This window comes from Thamnophis elegans, chromosome 2, assembly GCF_009769535.1.
Source record: "Thamnophis elegans isolate rThaEle1 chromosome 2, rThaEle1.pri, whole genome shotgun sequence".
Lineage (NCBI taxonomy): Eukaryota > Metazoa > Chordata > Lepidosauria > Squamata > Colubridae > Thamnophis > Thamnophis elegans.
The window spans coordinates 30556607-30578702 of record NC_045542.1 but is presented as its reverse complement, the minus strand read 5'-3'; the positions used below and the strand labels follow the sequence as shown (position 1 = coordinate 30578702).

General features: G+C 37.2%; 1 protein-coding gene across 7 annotated transcripts in view; it reads left to right on the top strand.

Moving 5' to 3' along the window:
* The window catches only part of SCN8A (sodium voltage-gated channel alpha subunit 8), an 86303-nt gene that overhangs the window by 50685 nt on the left and 13522 nt on the right, over positions 1-22096 (top strand). For 5 of the 7 annotated variants that reach the window (XM_032210538.1, XM_032210531.1, XM_032210535.1 and 2 more), the window contains exons 14-20: positions 1119-1292; positions 2424-2780; positions 7285-7755; positions 8450-8567; positions 10584-10738; positions 12444-12617; positions 18104-18226. In XM_032210538.1, coding sequence (XP_032066429.1) covers positions 1119-1292; positions 2424-2780; positions 7285-7755; positions 8450-8567; positions 10584-10738; positions 12444-12617; positions 18104-18226 — 1572 coding nt within the window. The remainder of the gene's footprint in view (positions 1-1118; positions 1293-2423; positions 2781-7284; positions 7756-8449; positions 8568-10583; positions 10739-12443; positions 12618-18103; positions 18227-22096) is intronic. The other 2 variants (XM_032210536.1, XM_032210537.1) reach the window with 1 other exon arrangement.

The following is a 22096-nucleotide window of genomic DNA, read 5'->3' as shown; positions in this document are numbered from 1 at the left end:
ACCAATCAGCTGTTCTAGGTGGTGAGAATTGCTGCTGGCGATCGAGTTGCCGTTCGCCGCTGGCAATTGCCAATGATCACTGCTGCCAAATGGTGACTATAGGTGGCGGTGATAAGTGGCGATAGGTGGTGGCAGCAATGGGCAAACCCTGCTGCTTAGAACATCTGATCAGTGGTATTCCGGGAGGCCAATCCAACCAACAATCAGCTGCTCTGCAGCGAAGGCTCCAGCATTCCCAGTGCCAGTTGCAGCTCAACTCAGTAGACTGGTTGCGGGCGCAATAGTGCGGAGCCCTGACGAGCCATGTGCTGAGGCTGTGATAATGTGTTGAAGCTGACCAGGATATTTGCTCTTTGCTGCAAGGATGCTAGCCACATGAACACCGGATAGATGCTGGGAGGCAGAGGCAGATTTTTTCCCCTTGTTTTCCTCCTCTAAAGCTAATGTGCGTCTTATTGTCCAGTGTGTCTTACAGTGCGAAAAATACAGTATTTTGTTAGACAAATTCAGAAAATTAAGGTGTGTGTGGTTCCACAAAACTCATTTCATACTATTGCCCACAGGGCTATTTTGGGACCATCACAGTTTGAAATGAGATGATTGTATGATTTTTAAATGCTCATCTAATCAGATAGAGAAAGGCCAGGATTGTATTTATTTTATATTTTAATATATGAGATGACTAAGGGATTTCTTCCAGTTTGTTTTGCCATTAAGGAGGACAGCACATTTATAGCAAAATCATTTAAAGCTGTTTGGTGAAGAGGGTTCATCCTGCTTGTGTAATAACCCTACATGATTTTTTACAAAATCCCAATGTACTCAGTATTGCTTTTACTTTTACTTTATTATTTTATTTTACTTTTGAGAGATGGTCGAATATCCACTGTGCTTCTCTTCTTCATTTCACAATGGGATTTCTTTGGAAGACTAAAACCTCAAGTTGGCTCCCAGGAGAATTCTTGGCAGATTCCCCTTTTCTTGCGGTGAAACAAGCATTCAAAATCCAGAAAAAATAATTGTCTTGTTATCAAACTGCAGCTAGGGATTTTTTTTTTCTTCCTTTCGAAGTTGACAACCCTACCTTAATTCGGTTTAATTGTTCTCTTTCTTTTCAGGTTTTTACTGGAATTTTTACAGCTGAAATGTTCCTGAAACTGATAGCAATGGATCCATACTACTATTTTCAAGAAGGGTGGAACATTTTTGATGGATTTATTGTCTCACTCAGTTTACTAGAACTGATGCTAGCAGATGTGGAGGGGCTTTCTGTGCTGCGATCTTTCCGATTGGTATTCCTTATTTATTTTACACATTGAACAATTGGCTGTAATGTATGTTTATCTGGATATAAGCATAAGAAACTGCTGTTAGGTTCCATTCAAACAAATTATTACGTGCTAATGATGCTTGAGAGATTGAAATTTGTTAAATGCTTTAATTTGCAACCCAAAAAAGTTCCTTGGGGGGGTCTCTGTGATTTCTGTCTATGGTTTCTGTAATTATAGTACTCCATTTCAAATCTTCTATAGATAAATGAAATAAACATGGTTGCTTTTAATGGTACCCTCTTTCCAACTGATGTCTTTTTCAACCAATGGAATAATGGAGAAATGCATAATTGTTATGATTCTCCCTAACCAGTGCAGGTCTTTAGGTAGTACAGCTACAATACTGAAGATTCCCCAAACCATGCACCTCCATCTTTTATATCAGTGTATCTGATCTTTCCCAAGTAGCGTCTATGGGAATGATCTGAGGGCCACCATAAATATTCATGCAATTGAAACTAATAGAAAAGGGGTGTCCACGGGAGAAAATTCTATCTGTTATGCAGAGAATAGGAGCAGAATAGTTAAGCAAAATGGAAAGAAACAATGTGGTGAAAAACAGATTGCCTCTTGAGTGTTATTGTTGTAATTATTAGCATTATGTATATTTCAGAAGGATACCAGTAGTTAAAAAGAACTCCTTTGTTTATCAAAATTAACTGAATTAATTGACAGAAAAAATATTTTTACAGCCTGTTAAAATTACTTTTATAGTGTTATATGATAGTATGTAATATATAAAAGAATATTCCTGGAAGAATAAAAATATTCCCACTCCTTAGGGCCAAATGGATCTGAAAACTGGATTAAAGAATACTCCCAAATTGCAATTATGTTTTCATGTTGGGCACAATGTACAATGATAATGATTGACTGAAAGGTTTAGTGATGAGCCTGTCCACCTGAAAATTCATAGTTATAATTCTTTATCTCTAGAGGCGTCCTGTCCAGAGTTTAATTAATGACAGTCAGTTAACCTGTCTTGAAACTGCTTCCTCTGTTTCTATAAGCATTATTTTATGGGTCTCTCCATGTGTGTCCCTCCCCACCCACCCTTAATTAAGTATGTATGTTTTCTTCTTCAACTTGCAGCTGAGAGTCTTCAAACTGGCAAAATCCTGGCCAACTTTGAACATGCTGATAAAAATCATTGGTAATTCAGTGGGTGCCTTGGGGAACCTGACCTTGGTGCTGGCCATCATTGTTTTCATATTTGCTGTAGTGGGGATGCAGCTTTTTGGCAAGAACTACAAGGAATGTGTCTGCAAGATCAACCCTGACTGTGATCTTCCACGATGGCATATGCATGACTTCTTCCACTCTTTCCTTATCGTCTTCCGTGTACTATGTGGAGAATGGATTGAAACTATGTGGGACTGTATGGAAGTGGCAGGACAGGCAATGTGCCTTATTGTCTTCATGATGGTGATGGTCATTGGAAATCTGGTGGTCAGTAAATATTTATGGTTCTTTTTTAAGTGGGAAGTGAATAGCTATCTAGTAGTAATTCAATTTGTCGTTCAGATAGAAGACTAGGACTTCTATGTAATGGGACTGAGCTACTCATGTAGGTATTCGTTTCTCATGAGTAGCATCATTCTGGGATATTGTGAGAAATTTAAATTACAGCTCCCATATTTTTTTTAAAAAGCTTTTAAAGAAGACTTCCAAAGGGAAGACCTATCATGACACTCAAATCCTTACTGCCCATGAATGCTAAATCCAATGCTGAATCTGAACTAGCAAGAGGTTTTGGGTAATAATGGATTTAGCAATGGTGTGTGTGTGTGTGTGTGTGTGTGTGTGTGTTTGAATGTGAGTGAGTGGGAGGGAGGGAGAGAAATTACTTAATGAAATGGTATGGAATTGCAGGACATTAGAGCAGAAAAAATCTTGTATTATTTATGTCAGATAGAATGCTGGTCCCATAGTGTGTTTCATATTTTTATATGTTCCATAACACTGGCCCCACAGTATGATTCATATTTATAAAATATAAATGTTAGAAAGAGTTCCATCTTTTCAAACTGCATACAACTTTTTTAATGTTCATGGTTTTTTTTTAGCAAATGAACATTTTATTACTCTATATGTTTTATTCTTCCCCTCCAAGCTATACAAATTTATTCCTGCATTAAATGTTTTAATTAAGCCAGCTCATTTACAAACAAGGTGAAAGCTTTCACATTCCCCAGAGTTATTTATCAGGAAAGATGACAAAATGTATTGGGGGCTTAAGGTCTAATTTTCACATAAAAACTCATTTTATCTGGCTAATTTTCAATTACTTGTTTTATCTTTTTTCTTGAATTCGTGTTTGCCTTTTTAATTGTTATTTTTTTTTCAAAAGCTTCTTTAAGAAGAGCAGTATCTAAAATGACAAAAATGGGTGCCATCGAGAATAAACTATTAAGTTTAGATTGACTGATTGATTAACTGATTATGTTCTATCAAGTAGGTGTTGATTCTTAGCAACCACATAAATAAATTTCTCCAGGACAATCTGTCCCCAATCAGGCTCTTCAGATCTACTTATGGTGCACTCATTGCCACTGTAATCAAGTCCATTTACCTCATTGCTGGTTGTTCTCTTTTTCTTTTCCCTTCCATCTTTCTCAGCCTTTTAGATTTCACAAGGCAGTCTTTGTATTACATATCCAAAATGTAATTCAAGTCTGGTCATATGTACCTCAGATAGAATTCTGGATTTATTTGTCCTATGATTCATTTGTTTATTTTATTAGCTACCCATTCTGTTATCAAGAGTCTTTTCCAACAGTGAAGTTCCATAAAGTTAAAATTATTTCTACACTGCTTCTAATTTCAAATTTCTATAGGATCTTACAGTACAAGACATTGTCTGCATAATTCTGATTTTTGTGGCTAAAGACACATCAGAGCACCTAAGTATCTTTTTTCAAAGCCTTCATTACTATTCCACTCATGTGGCATACTTCTTGACTAATTATTCCTTTACTATGGGTAAATGAACTTAAACAGCAGAAGCTATTTGCCATCTTAGTATCTTCACGATCAAATATAAGGCTCGTTGACATTCTTTTCTTCTTTATATTTAGCCCTTCTCCTATTTTTGCACACTCTATTAAAACTCCTTTGTTGGGTATAGGGTATCTAAACTGACCCAGTTTGTTGGCCAATATGTCATTCTCCAGATTTGTTGGTATAGTGTATTTAAAATTTGTATTGATTGCTCATCTGTTGTTTGCCATATTTTGTGGATGTGATATCAATTTCTGCAACCTTATGACCCCGTATCATTGAAGTACTCGTCTAACTTTATCTGGTGTTAGAGGGTTTTGTAAGTAGGGAATATTTTGTAAGGGATATTGGAAGTTGAATATTTGTCCATAGCAGCCTGTAGTGTACTACCACAAAGTTGGGACCTCCTTCCAAATTTGGATATCATTTGGAAGACTTCCCTTTTTTAAAAAAATTTAATTTTATTTATACATTTTTTCTTATTTTTCTATGTCTGCTAAATACTTCCTTTGAGATCTTGTGTTTTTTTTTTTTACTTTGGCTTCTCTTCTTGTCAATTTCCACTGCTTGTTCTGACACCCAGTTTCCTTTCTTCTGTTTCTTCATCTTTGGCAACCTGTGTTCACAGTCATCCTTAACTGTGGACTTCATTCCACAGTCCTCCTTATTCTGTATCAATGAGGTTCAAGATTCTGATCTGATTGCTGATATTCTCCTTTAGAATTATGGATAGAATTTCAAGATTATTTTGTGGATACTGGTTGACTTTCTTCTCCCACTTTAACTTGACTTAGAACTTACACATGATAACTTAGTCCACAGTCAGATCCTGGCCGTGTTTTTGCTTTTGCAACTGAGCTTTTCAACTTCCTTGCACCAATATAAATTTGTCTGTATGTGATATTTGGAGATGATCACGCTTATAAGCATTATTTTGGTTGTTTTAATGATGTCATTCTCCTGCTTCATTTCTGTTTTCTAAATCTTACAATTCAATTACATTTCTTTCTTAAGATTTCCAACTTTGGTACTCCAGTCTCTTGTTTGCCTGATCTGTTGTTTTCAGATTGAATTTGATCATAAAACACATTAAACATCTTTATGCATCAGTGTTTGGAGCATCAATTTGGATAATCATCATATTAATGGGTTGTCTACGAAGTCTAAGTGATATTATTGACTGCATTGTAGCCAAGTGCATACCATTTCTGAGTATGAAATCAATGCTATTCCTTTTAAGTTTTTTGTGTACTGAACAATAAACTATATTATTTTCTGACTGAAAGGGTCTAATTCTAGTCCACTTCAATTGACTGATGTCCACATTCCAATGTGTAGTCTATTGATTTTATTGTTCACTGTATTGAGCTTTACCACGCTCAAGCTTAAATTCCAGGGTCCATTTTAAACATAATTAGTTTCCAAAAGATCCTCAACTTTTTCCTCCCTAGCATTTTGAGTGCCATCTGAACTGAAGGGCCCATGACCCAGCATTGTATTGTCAACAATCCTATATTGACTATCCATATGTTTGCTTGGTAAAAATAGAGGAGTGGTTTACCCATTGCCTTCTTTCATGCAGTATTTGCTATTCTCACAAAATTGATCATCTGCCTCATATCCTCCTATATCACTGCTATCCAATGACGAGTTCTGTTTGCTTTAGCTGGCAGTTACGATGCTATTCGCCATAGGTTACCCTGCTGGGGTATATATAATTTTGGATACACTCAACCTTCCTGGGAAACGCCTCCCAACCCCACTCTACCCCTGTGATGAGGCGGGTCTCTTCACTTGAGGAGATACAATTATGTACTGTATTTCAAAATGGGGAATCAAATAAGATGCTTATTTCCCTATATTAAATATGCTAGTTTTAAAAATGGTCCCAATGCTAATTTTCCAGTGTTATTAGGAGAAACAAGGTGAATCACCCAACTGTTCAAATGCTGGATAGAATGCATTCAATGCAAACAGCATTGAATATCTATATAATCACCCTCTCTTCAATCATGATTCCAAAATTTGCTTTCTTTCCACATTGCTTCTTGAGACGCTTATACTAGCATCATTATCTTGAATGGGTTGAAAATAGAAAAAAATGGAATATGTATGAATTACAGCTGTGCCATGCTTCAGATTCCAAGGAAAGATTTTGCTATTCTAGGAAAAGAATCAGTTGTTTCAGGGAGTTGCAGATTGAGGCCATGTTTGTACCCTGTACAATAAGAAGCATCTTTTGCCCTTGAATTCAAAATGTTTCACAACCTACTATATGTCCGTGCAAAAGGGTGGTGGTGGGGAGAGCAAATGAATTAAAAATTTGGTCACATTCAGCCTGTAACCAAAATTAAAGTCTTTCAAGGGTGGCAGGGGAAAAAAACAGAATAAAATATATAGTTCCAAATGTTGAGGTTTATGATGCAGTTGCTGTCTCTAATCAATAAGATTTCATGCTGCACCCATGCTGCACCCAGAAAGATTCTATTAACTTCACAGGGTTTTTTTTATTACTGCTTTCTTATAAGAATGAATGAATACATAACTGAATGAGTGAATGAATGAAATACACACAGACATGCTATGTACATAATGTGTGTGTGTAAGAATATGTACTTAAAAATGTATTGTATTATAGGAGTGTTTATACACACATGCACATACGCATTAACACACACATACCATCTATATGTGTGGCACTGAATTACAAAATGAAAAAGGGAGAGAAAAATCAATAAGCAAATTCATTCTTACTTAGCAGTTATCAGAGAATTATTGTTGTTTTACTGCTGTTATTGAAGGAGCCTACTGGCAATTTGGTTCCCAGCAAAGCTGTCTCACTTTTCCTTCTACTGCCAGATGAAAACAGTGTTTTTGTGGGAGAAATGCAGCAATTGTCCAAAGAGAGCTTGTTAAGAAGCATTGCCCTGATCTGCCTTTTCTGCTCATTCAGGTGCTGAATCTGTTCTTGGCCTTGTTACTGAGCTCTTTTAGTGCAGACAACCTTGCAGCCAGTGATGATGATGGTGAAATGAACAACTTGCAAATCTCTGTCATCCGGATCAAAAAGGGCATTGCTTGGATAAAGATTAAAGTGCATGAATTTGTACAGACGCACTTCAAGCAGAGGGAGGCAGATGAAGTGAAGCCACTGGACGAGCTGTATGACAAGAAGATGAACTGCATTGCTAACCATACAGGGGCAGATATCAATCGGGAGATTGATTATCAGAAGAATGGGAATGGCACCACCAGTGGCATTGGCAGCAGTGTAGAGAAGTACATCATTGATGAAGACCACATGTCATTCATCAACAACCCTCACCTCACTGTCCGTGTTCCCATTGCTGTGGGTGAGTCTGACTTTGAGAACCTCAACACAGAAGATTTCAGCAGTGACACGGACGCTGGCGGCAGCAAAGAGGTATGACCCGATGCTCAAACCATGTTGTCATGCCATCATCTGGAGTAGCCATTTGTATTCCGGGGTGACAAGAGAACAAAGCTTCACAATGAAGTGGATTGATGTTTTGATCAGAGTGCTAGGTTATTGTGAAGCATAAAGGGGGTTGATGGCTATAGCATAGAGCCTTGCAATCAGCGGATGCCCATAAATCTGGTGTTGTTATCCATATTTGGAAAAATGCATCTTAAAATAATGAAATGCTTTGTACAGTATTAATATATCACTCATAGGAATTAAAGGAAAGACCAGCTGCAGCAAATCAAAGATAAATTTGGGAAATGCAGAAGCTGGTAGATAATTAAATTCCTATTTACATTTTTTCCTGGCTAGGCTGTTCAGGTCAGAATCAATTTCCTCAGTCTGAAAACCAGGTGTTTTGAGGAAGTAAGACAAGGAAATATAATACTGTTAACTGAGTGGCACACTTCTACAGAAAAATGAAAGTCTGTTTTATTAATTTGTCTATTACAGGTTGACCTAGGGCTTATTTTATTATCCCTATCTCGGCTCTTCCTCTCAATTTTCTCAATACTAATCATTCTTGTTCCCTCAGTCTCTTCTTTTAAGATTTTGTTTTGAGTCTCCAGAATATCCTTGTTTTGTTTTCTGTGAAGAGTCTCACCTGATGTTCTTGCTATCATTTTTATTCCAGAAGCTGGATGATACAAGCTCATCAGAGGGGAGCACCATAGATATAAAGCCAGAGGTAGAAGAGGTACCTGTGGAAGCACCAGAAGAGTACTTGGATCCTGATGCATGCTTTACTGAAGGTGATACTGAATATGGGGTATATGTAAAAGTCCTCAGGACAATGGGAAGAATTCATCATTTTTCATTTGCTGCAAAGTCCACAACATAATATCATAATACAATATAGGGACTTTGGTGGACATTTACATGGCAGTTCATACAACAACTGCCTTCTGCATGTGTTCCTGGGTCAGTTTCTGTTTTAATTTTTTTGAGACAATAGGAATTTCAAGATAAACTTAACAAAACAAACAACTGAAAAGGGGAAGGTGGTGTTCTGACCCAGCCTTAGCAGAAGCAAGGAACAGACTCCTTCTCATGAAAAATCCCTCTTTATTTATCTCTTGTGAATTAATTGCATTCACCCACCAAAAAGTCCAGGCAATAGTCCTTCAAGGAGTTAACTGCAGTAACAGACCTTATCAGTTCCTTGCAATAATTGCAAGGCCCTGACCTCCCTGCCAAAAGGCTGCAAGTTAAGTTCTGGCAAGCAGTCTTTGTGGCACAAATCACAATGAGCAAAAGCTTCAGAAATATGAACCGTTGTCTCCTACGACAACTACTTTCTTTCTATTTATTCACCAGCCAGGGAGGGACCATTCAACGTCCATGTGTGCTTGGCTTCCCGAGCCGACTCCTTGTCCTATGTTGTTCACCTCTCTTAACTGTTCTGCACATACGTGTATCTGGAACAGGCCCAGATGTTCTTCTTCCTCACTCATATCAGCATCCAGAGGCAGCTGCCTCTCTGGTGGCTGGGAAATGTCAGACAGTCCTGGCTCTATCTCTGTGTCCAACACAGAGCATCGATCAGAGCTTTCACCAGACTCCAGCACTGGTCAAAGTTCCTCCCCAACCTCCTCATCACTGTGGAAATATACAAAAAAACTGTTCAAAGAATAGTTATGGGCAAGGAACTTTTTCCTCACTATGGCCTCTATATGTTGAGGATAGGGCTAAATGGTGGGCAGGTACACCTTCTATGATAGACGTGGTGAAGAATGGCTTCCCAAAATGCATGACTGAAAGATTTATTTGTTCAAGACTGAATATTGTATCATGACAATTCTGGTGAGCAAAGGTCGAAGGCTGGGACCATGTACCATGATTAGAGAACCTCAAACATTGGAGTTAGTGGTAATAGTTGGAGCAGAGGAACTGCACAAAATGACTGAACTGTGAGTCCTTCTGGAATAAAGATCATGCACATTTGGCAGTGTGTTTCTCACAATCTGCTTCAGCTCTGAATGAACAGGACAAAGGTAGATGCATTACTCATATGGGTGATGCACAGAGACCACAACAAAGAATCAATGTTATATTTCTATTCTTAGCCTTTTAATTTGGTTTAGGTATTCCTTCTACCTTCAGTTGTTCAATGGCCTGATTAATCCCATTTGGAGGGAATGGTGAATGTAATAAATCCAACCCTTATGTTTGCCTGGGCTGCATTGAGTGAAAAGGAATTTTCTTGGGCCACATATAAAATATATACTTTTATAATATAAAATCATATAATAATGTTAAAAGTTTACAATCTTGTGAGGCCACATTGCTAGTTGTCCGGGGCCATATGTGACCCATGGGCCACAAATTGGAGACATTTGTAATAAATCAAATAGAATGTGAAATTATATTAATATTATAAATTTTCACCAATCTCTAAAGTATCATGAAGAAGGTGCAGAGATGCTATTTAACCACATGATTGAAACTATTGTGCCTCTTATAATATTTATAGCAATATTTTACTATATTATTTTATCAAATCACTAACTTGTTTCCTTTTGATAACATGTTATTAGAGGTTTGAGATCTAACTATTAAACTTGCACAACTCTACAGATTTGTACATCTGTAAAATCTTTTGTAATTCAGTGTTAATTTTAATTGACAGCATTTTGGAATGAATGAATGAATGAATGAATGAATGAATGAATGAATGAATGGAAAATATCTTACAGCTGGAAAATGTCTAACTCTTGGGATTGTTATCTGTAACAAAATTAATAACAAAATTAATTTTACCTTTGCAGGCTGTGTGCAACGGTTCAAGATCTGCCAAGTCAGCATAGAAGAAGGACTGGGAAAGTCTTGGTGGAATTTAAGAAAGACGTGTTTTCTCATTGTGGAACATAACTGGTTTGAAACCTTCATTATCTTCATGATCTTGCTCAGCAGTGGAGCTTTGGTGAGCAACATTTTGTTTTGTTAGTCAAACTGAACAGTATGTGAAATTCATGAATCAACTGCAAATGTCTTCTCTTTTTTGGGAGAAAAATGTTAGGTAGCAGCAACCAGAGGTGTCCTAGTTGCATGGTAGGAAATTATTCCTCCCTGGCACATTCACAGTGAAAATCATCCCTAAAGCTACTGCAGAAGGATTTTGTAGTAATATATTTGACTGCTTTTTAGGCTATTCCATATATTCCTGCAGGACCTTACACTGAGGTGGAAGAGTCTTTTAGGGAAAAGATTGGCCTCTTCTCCCCTTGCAACAGTATTTCATGTTCATGACAAGGCTTAAGGTGCTTAATTTTGTCTCAGGTGCATTTTGTAATAAATACTAAATGGCCATTTGTGCTTAGCCAGAGAAGCATGAGAATTATGTACTCTAAATCCCTATCTGAAAACAATACTGTATTCTTTCCTCTGCTGGTTTTGGTCCCTCCTTAAGACTGGGCAGTATGGAAACAAAGAGAAGATCTCAGACAGGTCAAATCTGACAAATATCATAATGTTTGATTTTAGGAAGGAAACAGGGGTAGTAATTGGGCTCTAAAGATCTGAGCATAACTCCTTTGCCTCTTTAGGCAGGCTTTGAGTTAATACAGGTAGTCCTTGATGTATGAGCAGATTTCTGGTCATAGCCTTTATGGCACAGGTGGGTTACCAATTTTTCTACTACCTGTTCAGGCGCACTCCTGTGTGCATTCATGCATGCATGTGATACTTTACGCATGCGCAGAAGTGCCCGGGAAGATGGGCAGAGCCTCCCGACACCACTACTACCGGTTCACTCAATCCGGGCCAAACCAGCAGCAACCCACCTCTGCTTTATGGTCGTAAGTCAAGGCAACCACATAAGGTGGGGCTCCCAACTCCTGGGCCATAGCCCGCTACAAGACTGTGGCCTATTTGCAACCAAGTTGCAGGCTGGCCCACGTAAGCGTGTGTGGGTGCAGCTTGACTTACACAAGCAGCGGGCCTGGGCACACACACATCTAGACTTGTGGTGTGTGCATGTACGTGCGCACCAGTCCTTCACTTGCACAAGTCAAGCTTGTAAGTCAAGGGAACCTGTAGTTAAATGCTGGGAGATCACAAAAAATATATATGTGTGTAAACTGAATTCATCTACAACAGCATCCTCTAGAAGAATCTACCGTATTTTTCAGAGTATAAGATGCACCTTCCCACCCACCAAAAAAAGAGGGAGAAAATCTGGGTGCATCTTATACACTGAATACAGCATTTTTGGCCTCCCGAAATCACCCCTTTCACAAAAATGGATGTGCAGAGGCTTTGGGAGGCCTGTAAAGTGCTTTTTGTCCACCCAGCCCCCAGGAGCACTCCAAAGCCTATGCATGCCCTGTGTTTTGCAAAACAATGGGCCATTTTTGCCCCCCCCCCCAGCTCCCAAGAGCACTTTCCAGGCCTCTCAAACTCTCTGCAGGCCCCATTTTTCACAAATAATGAGTCGTGCAGAGGGTTTGGGAGGCCTGCAGAGTGCAAAAACCTTTTTAAAAAATGTACCTTTTCAAAATCTTGGTGCCTCTTATACTCTGGTGCGACTTATATTCCGAAAAATACAGGAGATCAAAACAAACCACCTTTGTAGCTCTCTAATGCCAAGACTAAGATATAATAATAATTACTGTTCTTTTGTTCCTTAGGCCTTTGAGGATATTTATATAGAACAGAGAAAAACAATACGCACCGTCCTGGAATATGCTGACAAAGTCTTCACCTACATCTTTATCCTTGAAATGTTGTTGAAGTGGTGTGCCTATGGATTTGTGAAATTCTTCACAAATGCCTGGTGTTGGTTGGATTTCCTCATTGTAGCAGTAGGTATCTTTTTTTTCTTTTTGCTGCTTTTTTGAAGAGATAGTATCTCTATTTAAATAAATAAGACCTCACATTTTTACCCTTTTTTCTTTCTAAATCTTTTCTAAGGCAAAACATTCTGTTGTTTCCATTCTTACTCGCTACAACCCAAAATGTTAATTGTTGAGGAGGTTTTCCATATTTCACTTTCAGGTCCACTCTTTCACTGAGATTCGAATGAGGAATGAACTTGAGAAAATGCCACAAAAATAGTAAAGACAGATAGAAACAAGCAGAAATGCAAAGCAGATTTAACTTCTATTGCTCTATTAAGATGCATGAATTCTCCTTCCATCAAAAATCTCAAACAAAGAAATGAATCACTGAGTTCTACAATGTGCTGATAGAGTGAGAATGCATTAAAGCTATCTTACCTTACCTGTAAAATAAAATAACAAAAAAAATGAATTGGAAAAATTGAAAGGCTCGCATACAAAATTTATCTTGATCTATCTTGGTCAAAAGTGAAAGACACGTTTGTACCACTGCAAGAATATGTTTGCTTCTCCTTAAGAGATAAGGTCTTTGGTGAAAAATGCAGTCTCTTTCAATTCCACTAGAGAAGGTTTAAATGATTGTCTTTTCAGTTCTTCTCCCCCGTGCTGCTTTCAGCATCTCTTGAATAATGTGGCCTTTCCTTCAAAATCTTCACCAGTCATAGGCATAAGATATGGAGGAGACAAATTATGAATAGTTACAAATATTAGATAATATTCCCAAAGCCACTTTACAGAACTATTGTCTTTTTTTGTCACAATTTACCCTTCAAAAGACTGAGATCCAAAAGGCAAACTGAACACATACTTGCCCTCATGCATGTATCTTACATTTATATACCTAATTTTTAAATTCTAATTTAATATACTTTGGGTCTCAAAATACTTATTTTCTTGAAGCAATGGGAATGTCCATTGACCATCTGTATTATTTATTAACGTGCTATTTTTGTGGAATAGAAGACCTGAAAGTGATGTAATAATTTTGATAGAACCCTTATTTTCTGGTCCTTACTTGTATATAGCGTTATTGTTAATGTTGCCACTTAAATGAAATTTACAAACAATGCATTAAATGTTTTTAAATTGTGGGCAGAAGCAAAATGAAGTTGACCTTGATCTTTTAAAACAAAAGTCCATCCTACTCTTAGCTAAAAAGGCATTAGCGGTCTGCATGATTTAATGTTGCATTGTTAATGGGAAATACTGTGATCACTAATATTTTTTACATTTGGGGACAATTTTCTTTTCTTGTTCTCTTCAGATTTCCACAGACATTGAGTATCTTTGTGCATTTGTTTCCCCACATACATCTTCAGTATAGTTCGTTACTACTGTGCTGCCCTATACTGTTTTATTTTTTGTTTCATTCTTTAGGAAAAAATGTAATTACTATTAGTCCAATATCAAAATATCAAATCTATATATGAATTTATCATTTGAAAACTAACATATTATCTTGTGTAAATAATCAATATGTTTCTAATTAGTCCAGAGTTAAGGTTCAACGTTTAGAGAAATATATCCTGGATCTATTTTTAAAACAAAAATAATATTCAATGTCTGTTTGTGTTGAGAAAAAAATCATCTCCTCAACATAACTGTCGTTCCCTAAGTGTATTTTTTTTCTCCAAGGGGATCTTTAAGCTCCAAAATTTAGATTTTTATAAGATTATCCTTTTCTTTCCTATATTGCTTATCTACAAATGCAAACCATAAATGCAATGCAAGACCATTCCTAATTCCTATCCATAAGCATTGTTCTAAAATTGGATCCTCAGCACTCTTGCTAGAAAGTAATGCTCATTGAACACAGTGGGACTTACTTTTGAGTAAACCAAACATGGATTTGTTTTTTTGGACAGATGTTGATATTATATTTACCCCTAATTTTGAGTGAATAGTATTTTAAAAGTGTGATCTAACTATATTCACCTCAATACCTGTTTTTCATTAACAGTTATTTACCCATAACTGCTAATATTCAGAGGGATTTCTATATCTTCAGAATCATCTGGAGAGGAGGCAAAAAAGTCAAGATATGGTCATGACTACATGATTGAAAGTTCATCCTTTTGTACATGTGTCAATGTCTCCCACATGCAAACAAAGCACTGGGGCATTGGTCATGTAATCATGGCCATCAGCCTGGAAAAAAATAACATGACTTCACTTATTCAAGTCCCTGCAACTCATAAGACATCCACATCATTTTGTTTCAGTGTGTTGGAGATGTGTGAAAAAAAATCCAGTCGCTTTAATGAATTTCAGAGGGCAACTGAGGCTGAAAGAGCTTCTTCTAAAACAGCATTGCCCACTTATCCTCCTTCAAGAAATAGAAGTTTCTTCCTGCTAAGATCTTTAATTGTTGAGACAGGAAACATTCTCATTTATAGGACCCTACAGAAGAGACTATCCTAGATAACATTTTTTTTCATCCATTTCTTCTTTCTTGCTTAAGAGAGCATCTCTGTTCCAAACCCCTAGCATTCATTCAGGATTGGCTAAAAGACCAGTTTTCAGAATTTGAAAGTCTGTTCCATCTGACATATTCCAGTGGAAGCGATTAGTCACATCTATTACTTTTCATTGAAATCAATGAAATTTAAAATACAATTATATTCATGTCTACTAAGAAGTAAGTTGCATTGAGTTCACTGGCTCTTATTTTGGGTGTAATTATATCATATTAAAGGAATATGTCCCATAGTTACAATTGTCTATTAAGATATTTTATCTTTCAGTGCTTTTGCATGGATGGGCAAAATATTGCTGAAGTACAATTATGAATTGTCTGACATTTTAAAAATAGAATTATTTTTTAAAAAAATTAGATATTTTACCATTATCCCAACACTGATACATTTTCAAATACATTTCTGGTTTCATTTATTGTAAACTGATGTCTTTATCAGTTTACCTATTTTTTATTTATTGACTTATTCCCACTTTTCAGTTATTAGGTTTTCAAATTTTCTTTTATCCACCCTCCATTTAGTTCAGGTATTCTAGTGCTCCTTGACCAACTTACAGAGTCCATCTATCATTTCCTTAACCAATAAAGAATAGATAACTTATTGGGCCATGAAACATTGGCATTTTGCAAACATGCAATTGAAATACTGACAAAATAGTTGTGATAGGAGATTTGCTTATTAAAAAATGGCTTCATGTTGGACACGGCAATTGGAATTCCACTTGAACAAGATTAGGGTGAACAACAGTGAAGTGATCTGAAGATAGACCCATGTTGCCTACCTTATAATTATTTATTTTTTCACATGTATGTCCTGACACTATCCTACACAGACTCTCTGGGGTTCACAGAATAAAAGAAAATAGCAATAACATTGAAAAAATTGTAACATAAAACCAGAAGTCAAAATAGACAAACCTAAACTTTGAAGAATATTTGGTGTCAGTCCCCAAATGCACTCTGGAACTGAAATGGTTCTGGAGGGGGACCAAGACTGGGGCCAAACACACCTGGTGGAAGCCATTCCAGAAGGCCAACCCTACAATGGACAAACTGTCTCTGGAGCGAATCTTCCCAAAATGGGAGACAATCAATTGTCTATGGAGATTCTCAATCATCCAGGTCATGATTATGCCCAAGGCTTTTATGGATTTCTTTGTTGATCAACCAAGAAAGTCCAGTTGCTTTTTGAAGAGTACTTTGAGATAATCAGTTGCTTCTCCCAGCCGGATCAAATATATATTACTAGACTTTCAAAGCTTCAGCATATTATTCTCCAATCTGGTTGCCAGCCCTGAAAAAAACAGTGTCCTTAATTTTAGTTCTTTGGCAGTTGCTTAAAAGTACTTTCCTCTCCTTTGGAGCATTCCTGGCAGTACTACTGTATTCTATTTAATTAACATAAATGTTAACTAAAATTAATATTTTTAAAACAGTCTGCAATAAAGCATGGCTTACTTATGGAAGGTTACGTTTCAACATGATAGGCAAGATGTTTTAGGGAGAAATAAGTGAAAATATTTCTTTTAAAGGTAGTACAGTACTGAAATTTCTGTGTACCCTCATAGATACATATGTGCCGTACATCCCATAATATGTATCAAAAGAGAGAATGAGAGACAAAGAAAGAGGAAGAATTTTAGTTTATCCATACTTACTCTTTATGTTTCTGTAAAAGCTTAAGTGCTATGCAGGACACCACATTATTATTACAGTTGGTTGCAGCCAGACAAATGTTTAGATTGGATCTGGCATTTTGATCCACATACTGAGTCTCTCCCAAGGACTTTGGCTAGGCAAATGTTATTTTATTATTTTCCCAAATCCACTGCAGGTTGAATGGCTCTACATTGAATGTTATGGACCTGTAATTCTGTTGCTACAGTGCAGGTCAGTAGATAGACTATATAGCCTATAATCAGAATCAGAGGTATGTTGAGCCTGGTCATATTATTTGTACTTATTCCAGAACTTCCAGAGCAAAATGGGAGCCAATCCTGGAAGCAGCCGCCATACTGCAAATGGTAATAATTCATGAACTGGCTCCCAGAATGCATTCCCAGGCATTAGAACAGGAACTGGCATCTTATGCTGAACTCCAATTTCAAATGTTGTAGAACCCCCGATTCTCATCAGTCCTATCCTGTATAAACAGCCTATTGAAAAAACACCTCTGTGCAATAAAGAGTACAGCATCCCCGACCTGTAGTACAATGCAGTCCTATTATAACTTAACAATAAGAGAAAACAATACCCTTCTCCACTAGATGGCCTTCAGATTCTTTGGATTGCAATAGCTATTCATGCCACCTATTCCCCACACCAGGAAACAGAAAGCTAATATGAAACCTTCAGAAAGTCTTTGCTCTGACACAGAAGGTTTCTTAAGAAACAAACTGCTCTTTCAGAGTAGAAACACAGAAAGCTGGATATTTGTTTTTCTCTTAATTTTGGGATGCGATGTCGGTGGGTCATCCCACATCCCCATCCCCATCTGAATGAGAGAATTAAGGCGGTTTGTGCAGTGTGTGTATTTATCTGTATTCTTTTTCATAGGTCCTTTAAAAATTTGTCTGGCTTAATTTAATGGGAGCTGCTGGGATCCTGCAGACTGTTAAGAGGGCGAGGGTAAGGTTCTTGACATCCGTTTGGGCTCCTAATCTCCAACAGACCCTGTTTCCGTCTGTGTGTGCCTGTGCCTCTCTTTCTCTCTCTCTCACTTATTTTTCCCCCTTTGTTTTATATTTATGCCTCTCTCAACTACATTATTTCCTTCCAGGTCCTTTCAGTGAAGTGCTGTAGGCAGCTGATGGCCATTGCCTTCTTCGGTGTCACTGTAAACGGGGGTGGCTCGGGCCTGCAGTCCAATTTGGGGGATGAATATACTGCCAGTGCTAGGGGATTTATGCTAACAGTCTGGAACCTCTTCTTTTTTCTTTTTTCTTTTTCCTTTCTTTTCCTGTTTTCTGTGTAGGTCTCTTTAGTCAGCCTTATAGCTAATGCCCTGGGCTACTCGGAACTAGGTGCCATTAAATCCCTTAGGACACTCAGAGCCTTGAGGCCTTTAAGAGCGTTGTCCCGATTTGAGGGGATGAGGGTAAGATGCCATTAGCGAGCTGATCCTTCTGCATGCCTGTGGATTATGGGGTGTTTTTTTTAAAAGCATGCTAGAACTGATCAAACTGGTAGAAAGACGTAACAAACAGAATCATGATGCAGCTGCTGACGTGATCACTTCCCTCTGTTTATGATTCACCATCACCCTGCTGCACAGTTCTCCCTTTTTTTATTTGACGATTGCCATAATAATAACAACAATAACAGACTAATTTTTAAAAAAAGGGAGATATATTAAGCTGCCTCATTATTGGCCCAAACCACATGTCATTTGTAGATTCTTTGTTGGCACTTGGCTGCTCTTTTTTGGCCTGGCTTTTAATACCTGTAACATTCAAGGGGGCATTTATGGCTGTAAATCTGGAACAGGGAGAATCACCAGGTGCAAAGAATCAGAATTTGAACCACCTCAAGTTTTTCTTCTCCCCTCCCCCCAAGTTATGATGGATCAAAAATGAGATCAAAACACAATGGTTGGTTTTCACGTTGCTCCTGCCTTGTTTGGGGGTATATTCAGGGTTGCAGCAAAGGGCTGGATATGGGGAGGGGGAATCTAGTGCTCCCCCCAAATAAAAGATTTCTGGTTTAATTCCTCTGATTTGCACCTCGTTGTTCTCAGTCCAGTCCGTTAGTGACTGGCAGCCTTGACTGATAGCTCAGCTTTTCTCCCTCTTTTTCGTTTCCCCGTTGACATGCTTTATGCCCCCACTCCACTCTCCCCTGTCACTGTGATGTTAGTAACAAATCACAAGCAAAGCATAGAACCTGAACTTTCTAGAAATTATTGCAATATGCCATTTTATACATATTGAACTTATCCATGTTTTAAAGGAGATTGCCAATTTAATTTTTTGTAATGCATGGCATATAAAAAAAAGATACAAGTTTGAAAGCTGTGAGCCTATATTTTATTAAGGAATGAGCCCTTCTGAATGCATAGGATTGGGCGGTATGTGTGGTGCATTCTCATACAATCTCTTAATTGAAACAATATTGATAGAATGAAAAATAGGAGAGGTTGCAGAGAAGAGATTCAACCATTCAAAAATCTGAAAATATCTGTTGTCAAAACAGATCCTAAAAACAAAAAGTCAGGGATTATTAGTCATTAGCTCAACCTCTAAAGAGACTTTGTTTAGCCTGAAAGTTTCAATTAAAATCCAATGTTATCCCAAAATTGCACATTATACCTGCTCCAAAAGGATATTGAAGTGGGTGCATTACATAATTATGTTTACTAAATTACATTGCTAAAGTTCCATCAGTTTGGTTTTACATGGAAATTAGTTGTTACTTCTGCTATTAATATCTTCCTGTGTTGTGTAACTGTAAAAAAAAAATCCTTATTTAACTTTCTCCACATACTAAAGACAAATATACAGAGACAGGGGAGTTATTCACATAGAGAAACAATATGCAACATTTTGAGACCTGGATATATAACTGTATAATTGTATAATAAATTGTGGCCAATCCTAAGAAAATTGTGGTTGTAGAACAACCATTCTTTTCAATGGGACTTCAAAATGATCACATTCAGTTATCATTTCAGGTTTGAATTTGTTAGTCTAGGCAGAACTAAATTAACAGGACAGTCTTGTTCATTTTTTTAAAAAAATTGAAATCAGTCCCACTGGTTTTGGTGGGCTTAACTCTGTAGTAGTAAATGTGTTCAGGATGGCAGTGTTAGACCTTGACCAAATGCAATGGAATGTACTTCAGATATGAATGTGGACTAATATTTGTTCTGACTTGTACAAATGTTACTTTTAAAAATATCTCAACAGCTGCTTTTATTGTAGTTACTTTCAAGAGAAACTAGTGTTTCTAATGAAAGTATTGTAACATAAATTATCAGACATTTTAGCTAACTTGGCTTGGAAAAAATGTTTCCCAGCATCTTTATAATAGAGAATGGCTCCTTTCTGGTAGGAATTTTAACGCTAGTTAGAAATTATTTACATCTATATATCATTCAGGCCTTACCTTCTTTTTGCCATCAGTATAAACTGACTTCATGAAAATAAAAAACAACAGCAAATATTTTTTTCCTAAATAGCATTAAATATAGTTCTTTGCTTTTCTCTATGGCTTAACAACTTAATATTTAAAAAATATCTTCAACTCTTTATATTTGGGGGGAAGGAATTAAAATATTGTTATGAAATATGCATGCCCTACTTTACTATTTCTAATATATAGTTGTCACACAAAAGCCATGTTCCCTTTCTCATAATAGTTTGCAATGGTTTTGATAATTTGTTTAAACTATGGGCATAATGATTACATTGTAAGTGAATCCTGTTAGACAAATACACAGCAAATCAAAATGCAACATAGTGTCAAGTCACAATAATATGACCAATAAATTTACGTGGTTTTAATTTAATTCATTATCACCCATCTCAAGAACAAAGAATGAGTTTTTTAAGTTTTCAGTTGGTATCTGAAATATAGGCTGATAACGTTGAATTTAATAGTTTCTGTTATTTCTGATAGGCCTCTATTCAGAAGTCAATGGGTTGTTGATTGCAATAATTTTGCTGCTTCATACAATGCCTAACTTTTGCAGAGGATTATGCATCTAAGCACAAATTATGCTATGTCACCATTGTGAAACTTAATGTAAAATAATGGCGCCATCTGTTGACACTTTTAAAAATACAGTAATCAGCAGAAAGTAGATGAGGGTTTTTGACTGGAGGAAGTTCAGGAGACAGAGCTGACAGAAGAAGACAGGGAGATTACAGTGCCATGAGAGCTAATTCCTACTGCTGACATGCATTTTGACCTTGCACTAGGAATACTTTCCTCATGTCCAGTCAATGGGAAAGGCTCTGTGCAGAAGTTTTCCATATTCAACAGAGAAACAACATTTTTCTTTAACATCCAGATTAGGGGGGTTATTTTTTACTATGGGAGAGGTTCACAGCCTATTAGTAGGGAGGGAGAACTTGGGACGTGGTGGCTCAGTGGTTAAGACACTGAGCTTGTCAATCAGAAAGGTCTGCAGTTCAACTGTTCAAATCCCTAGCGATGCGTAATGGAGTGAGCTCCCGTCACTTGTCCCAGCTTCTGCCAACCTAGATGTTCGAAAGCATGTAAAAATGCAAGTAGAAAAATAGGAACCACCTTTGGTGGGAAGGTAACAACATTATGTGCACCTTCAGCATTTAGTCATGTCGGCCACATGACCACGGAGACATCTTTGGACAGCGCTGGCTCTTCGGCTTTGAAACAGAGATGAGCACTGCCCCCTAGAGTTAGGAACGAGTAGCACATATGTGCAATGGGAACCTTTACCTTTAGGGAGGGAGATGTGCCTAGTTCTCCCATTTTCAGGAGTTTGTTGTAAAAAAGGTCTTAAGTGGCATTTCTTTTAAAAGAAATATTGCCTAAAAATCAGTGTCGTGTTAGAAATTAATGCTGAAGGCAACAAAGGATGCCAAATATTAGATCTCTGAAAATCATTATAAGGAGTGATCATAGCTGGCAAAATAATGGAAATACATTCTCACTCAAGTGGAGAAATGTGAGTGACAGTATTCAAAATATTGTGTAAATCTAAAAAAATGATTGATGCCTTAACATCTTCAAAATAAGTGCATCATGCTTGTTTCTATGTGTTTCAGAGTATCTGTTTGGGAAGATGTGCATAGTCCTACCATACAGCCCTTTCTTTTTAAGAATGAATGGTGCAGTATGTATATTAATAGCTTCCTGCTCTGTAAATTAAATAATTTCAGAATGATAGCTTTAATTTTCTCATTCTGAAACAAAAGAGATGTTTATTGATTGTTTAGGGTTTATTATTAACATTTATAGGCCGCCCTTTTCCCTTTTCCCTCCT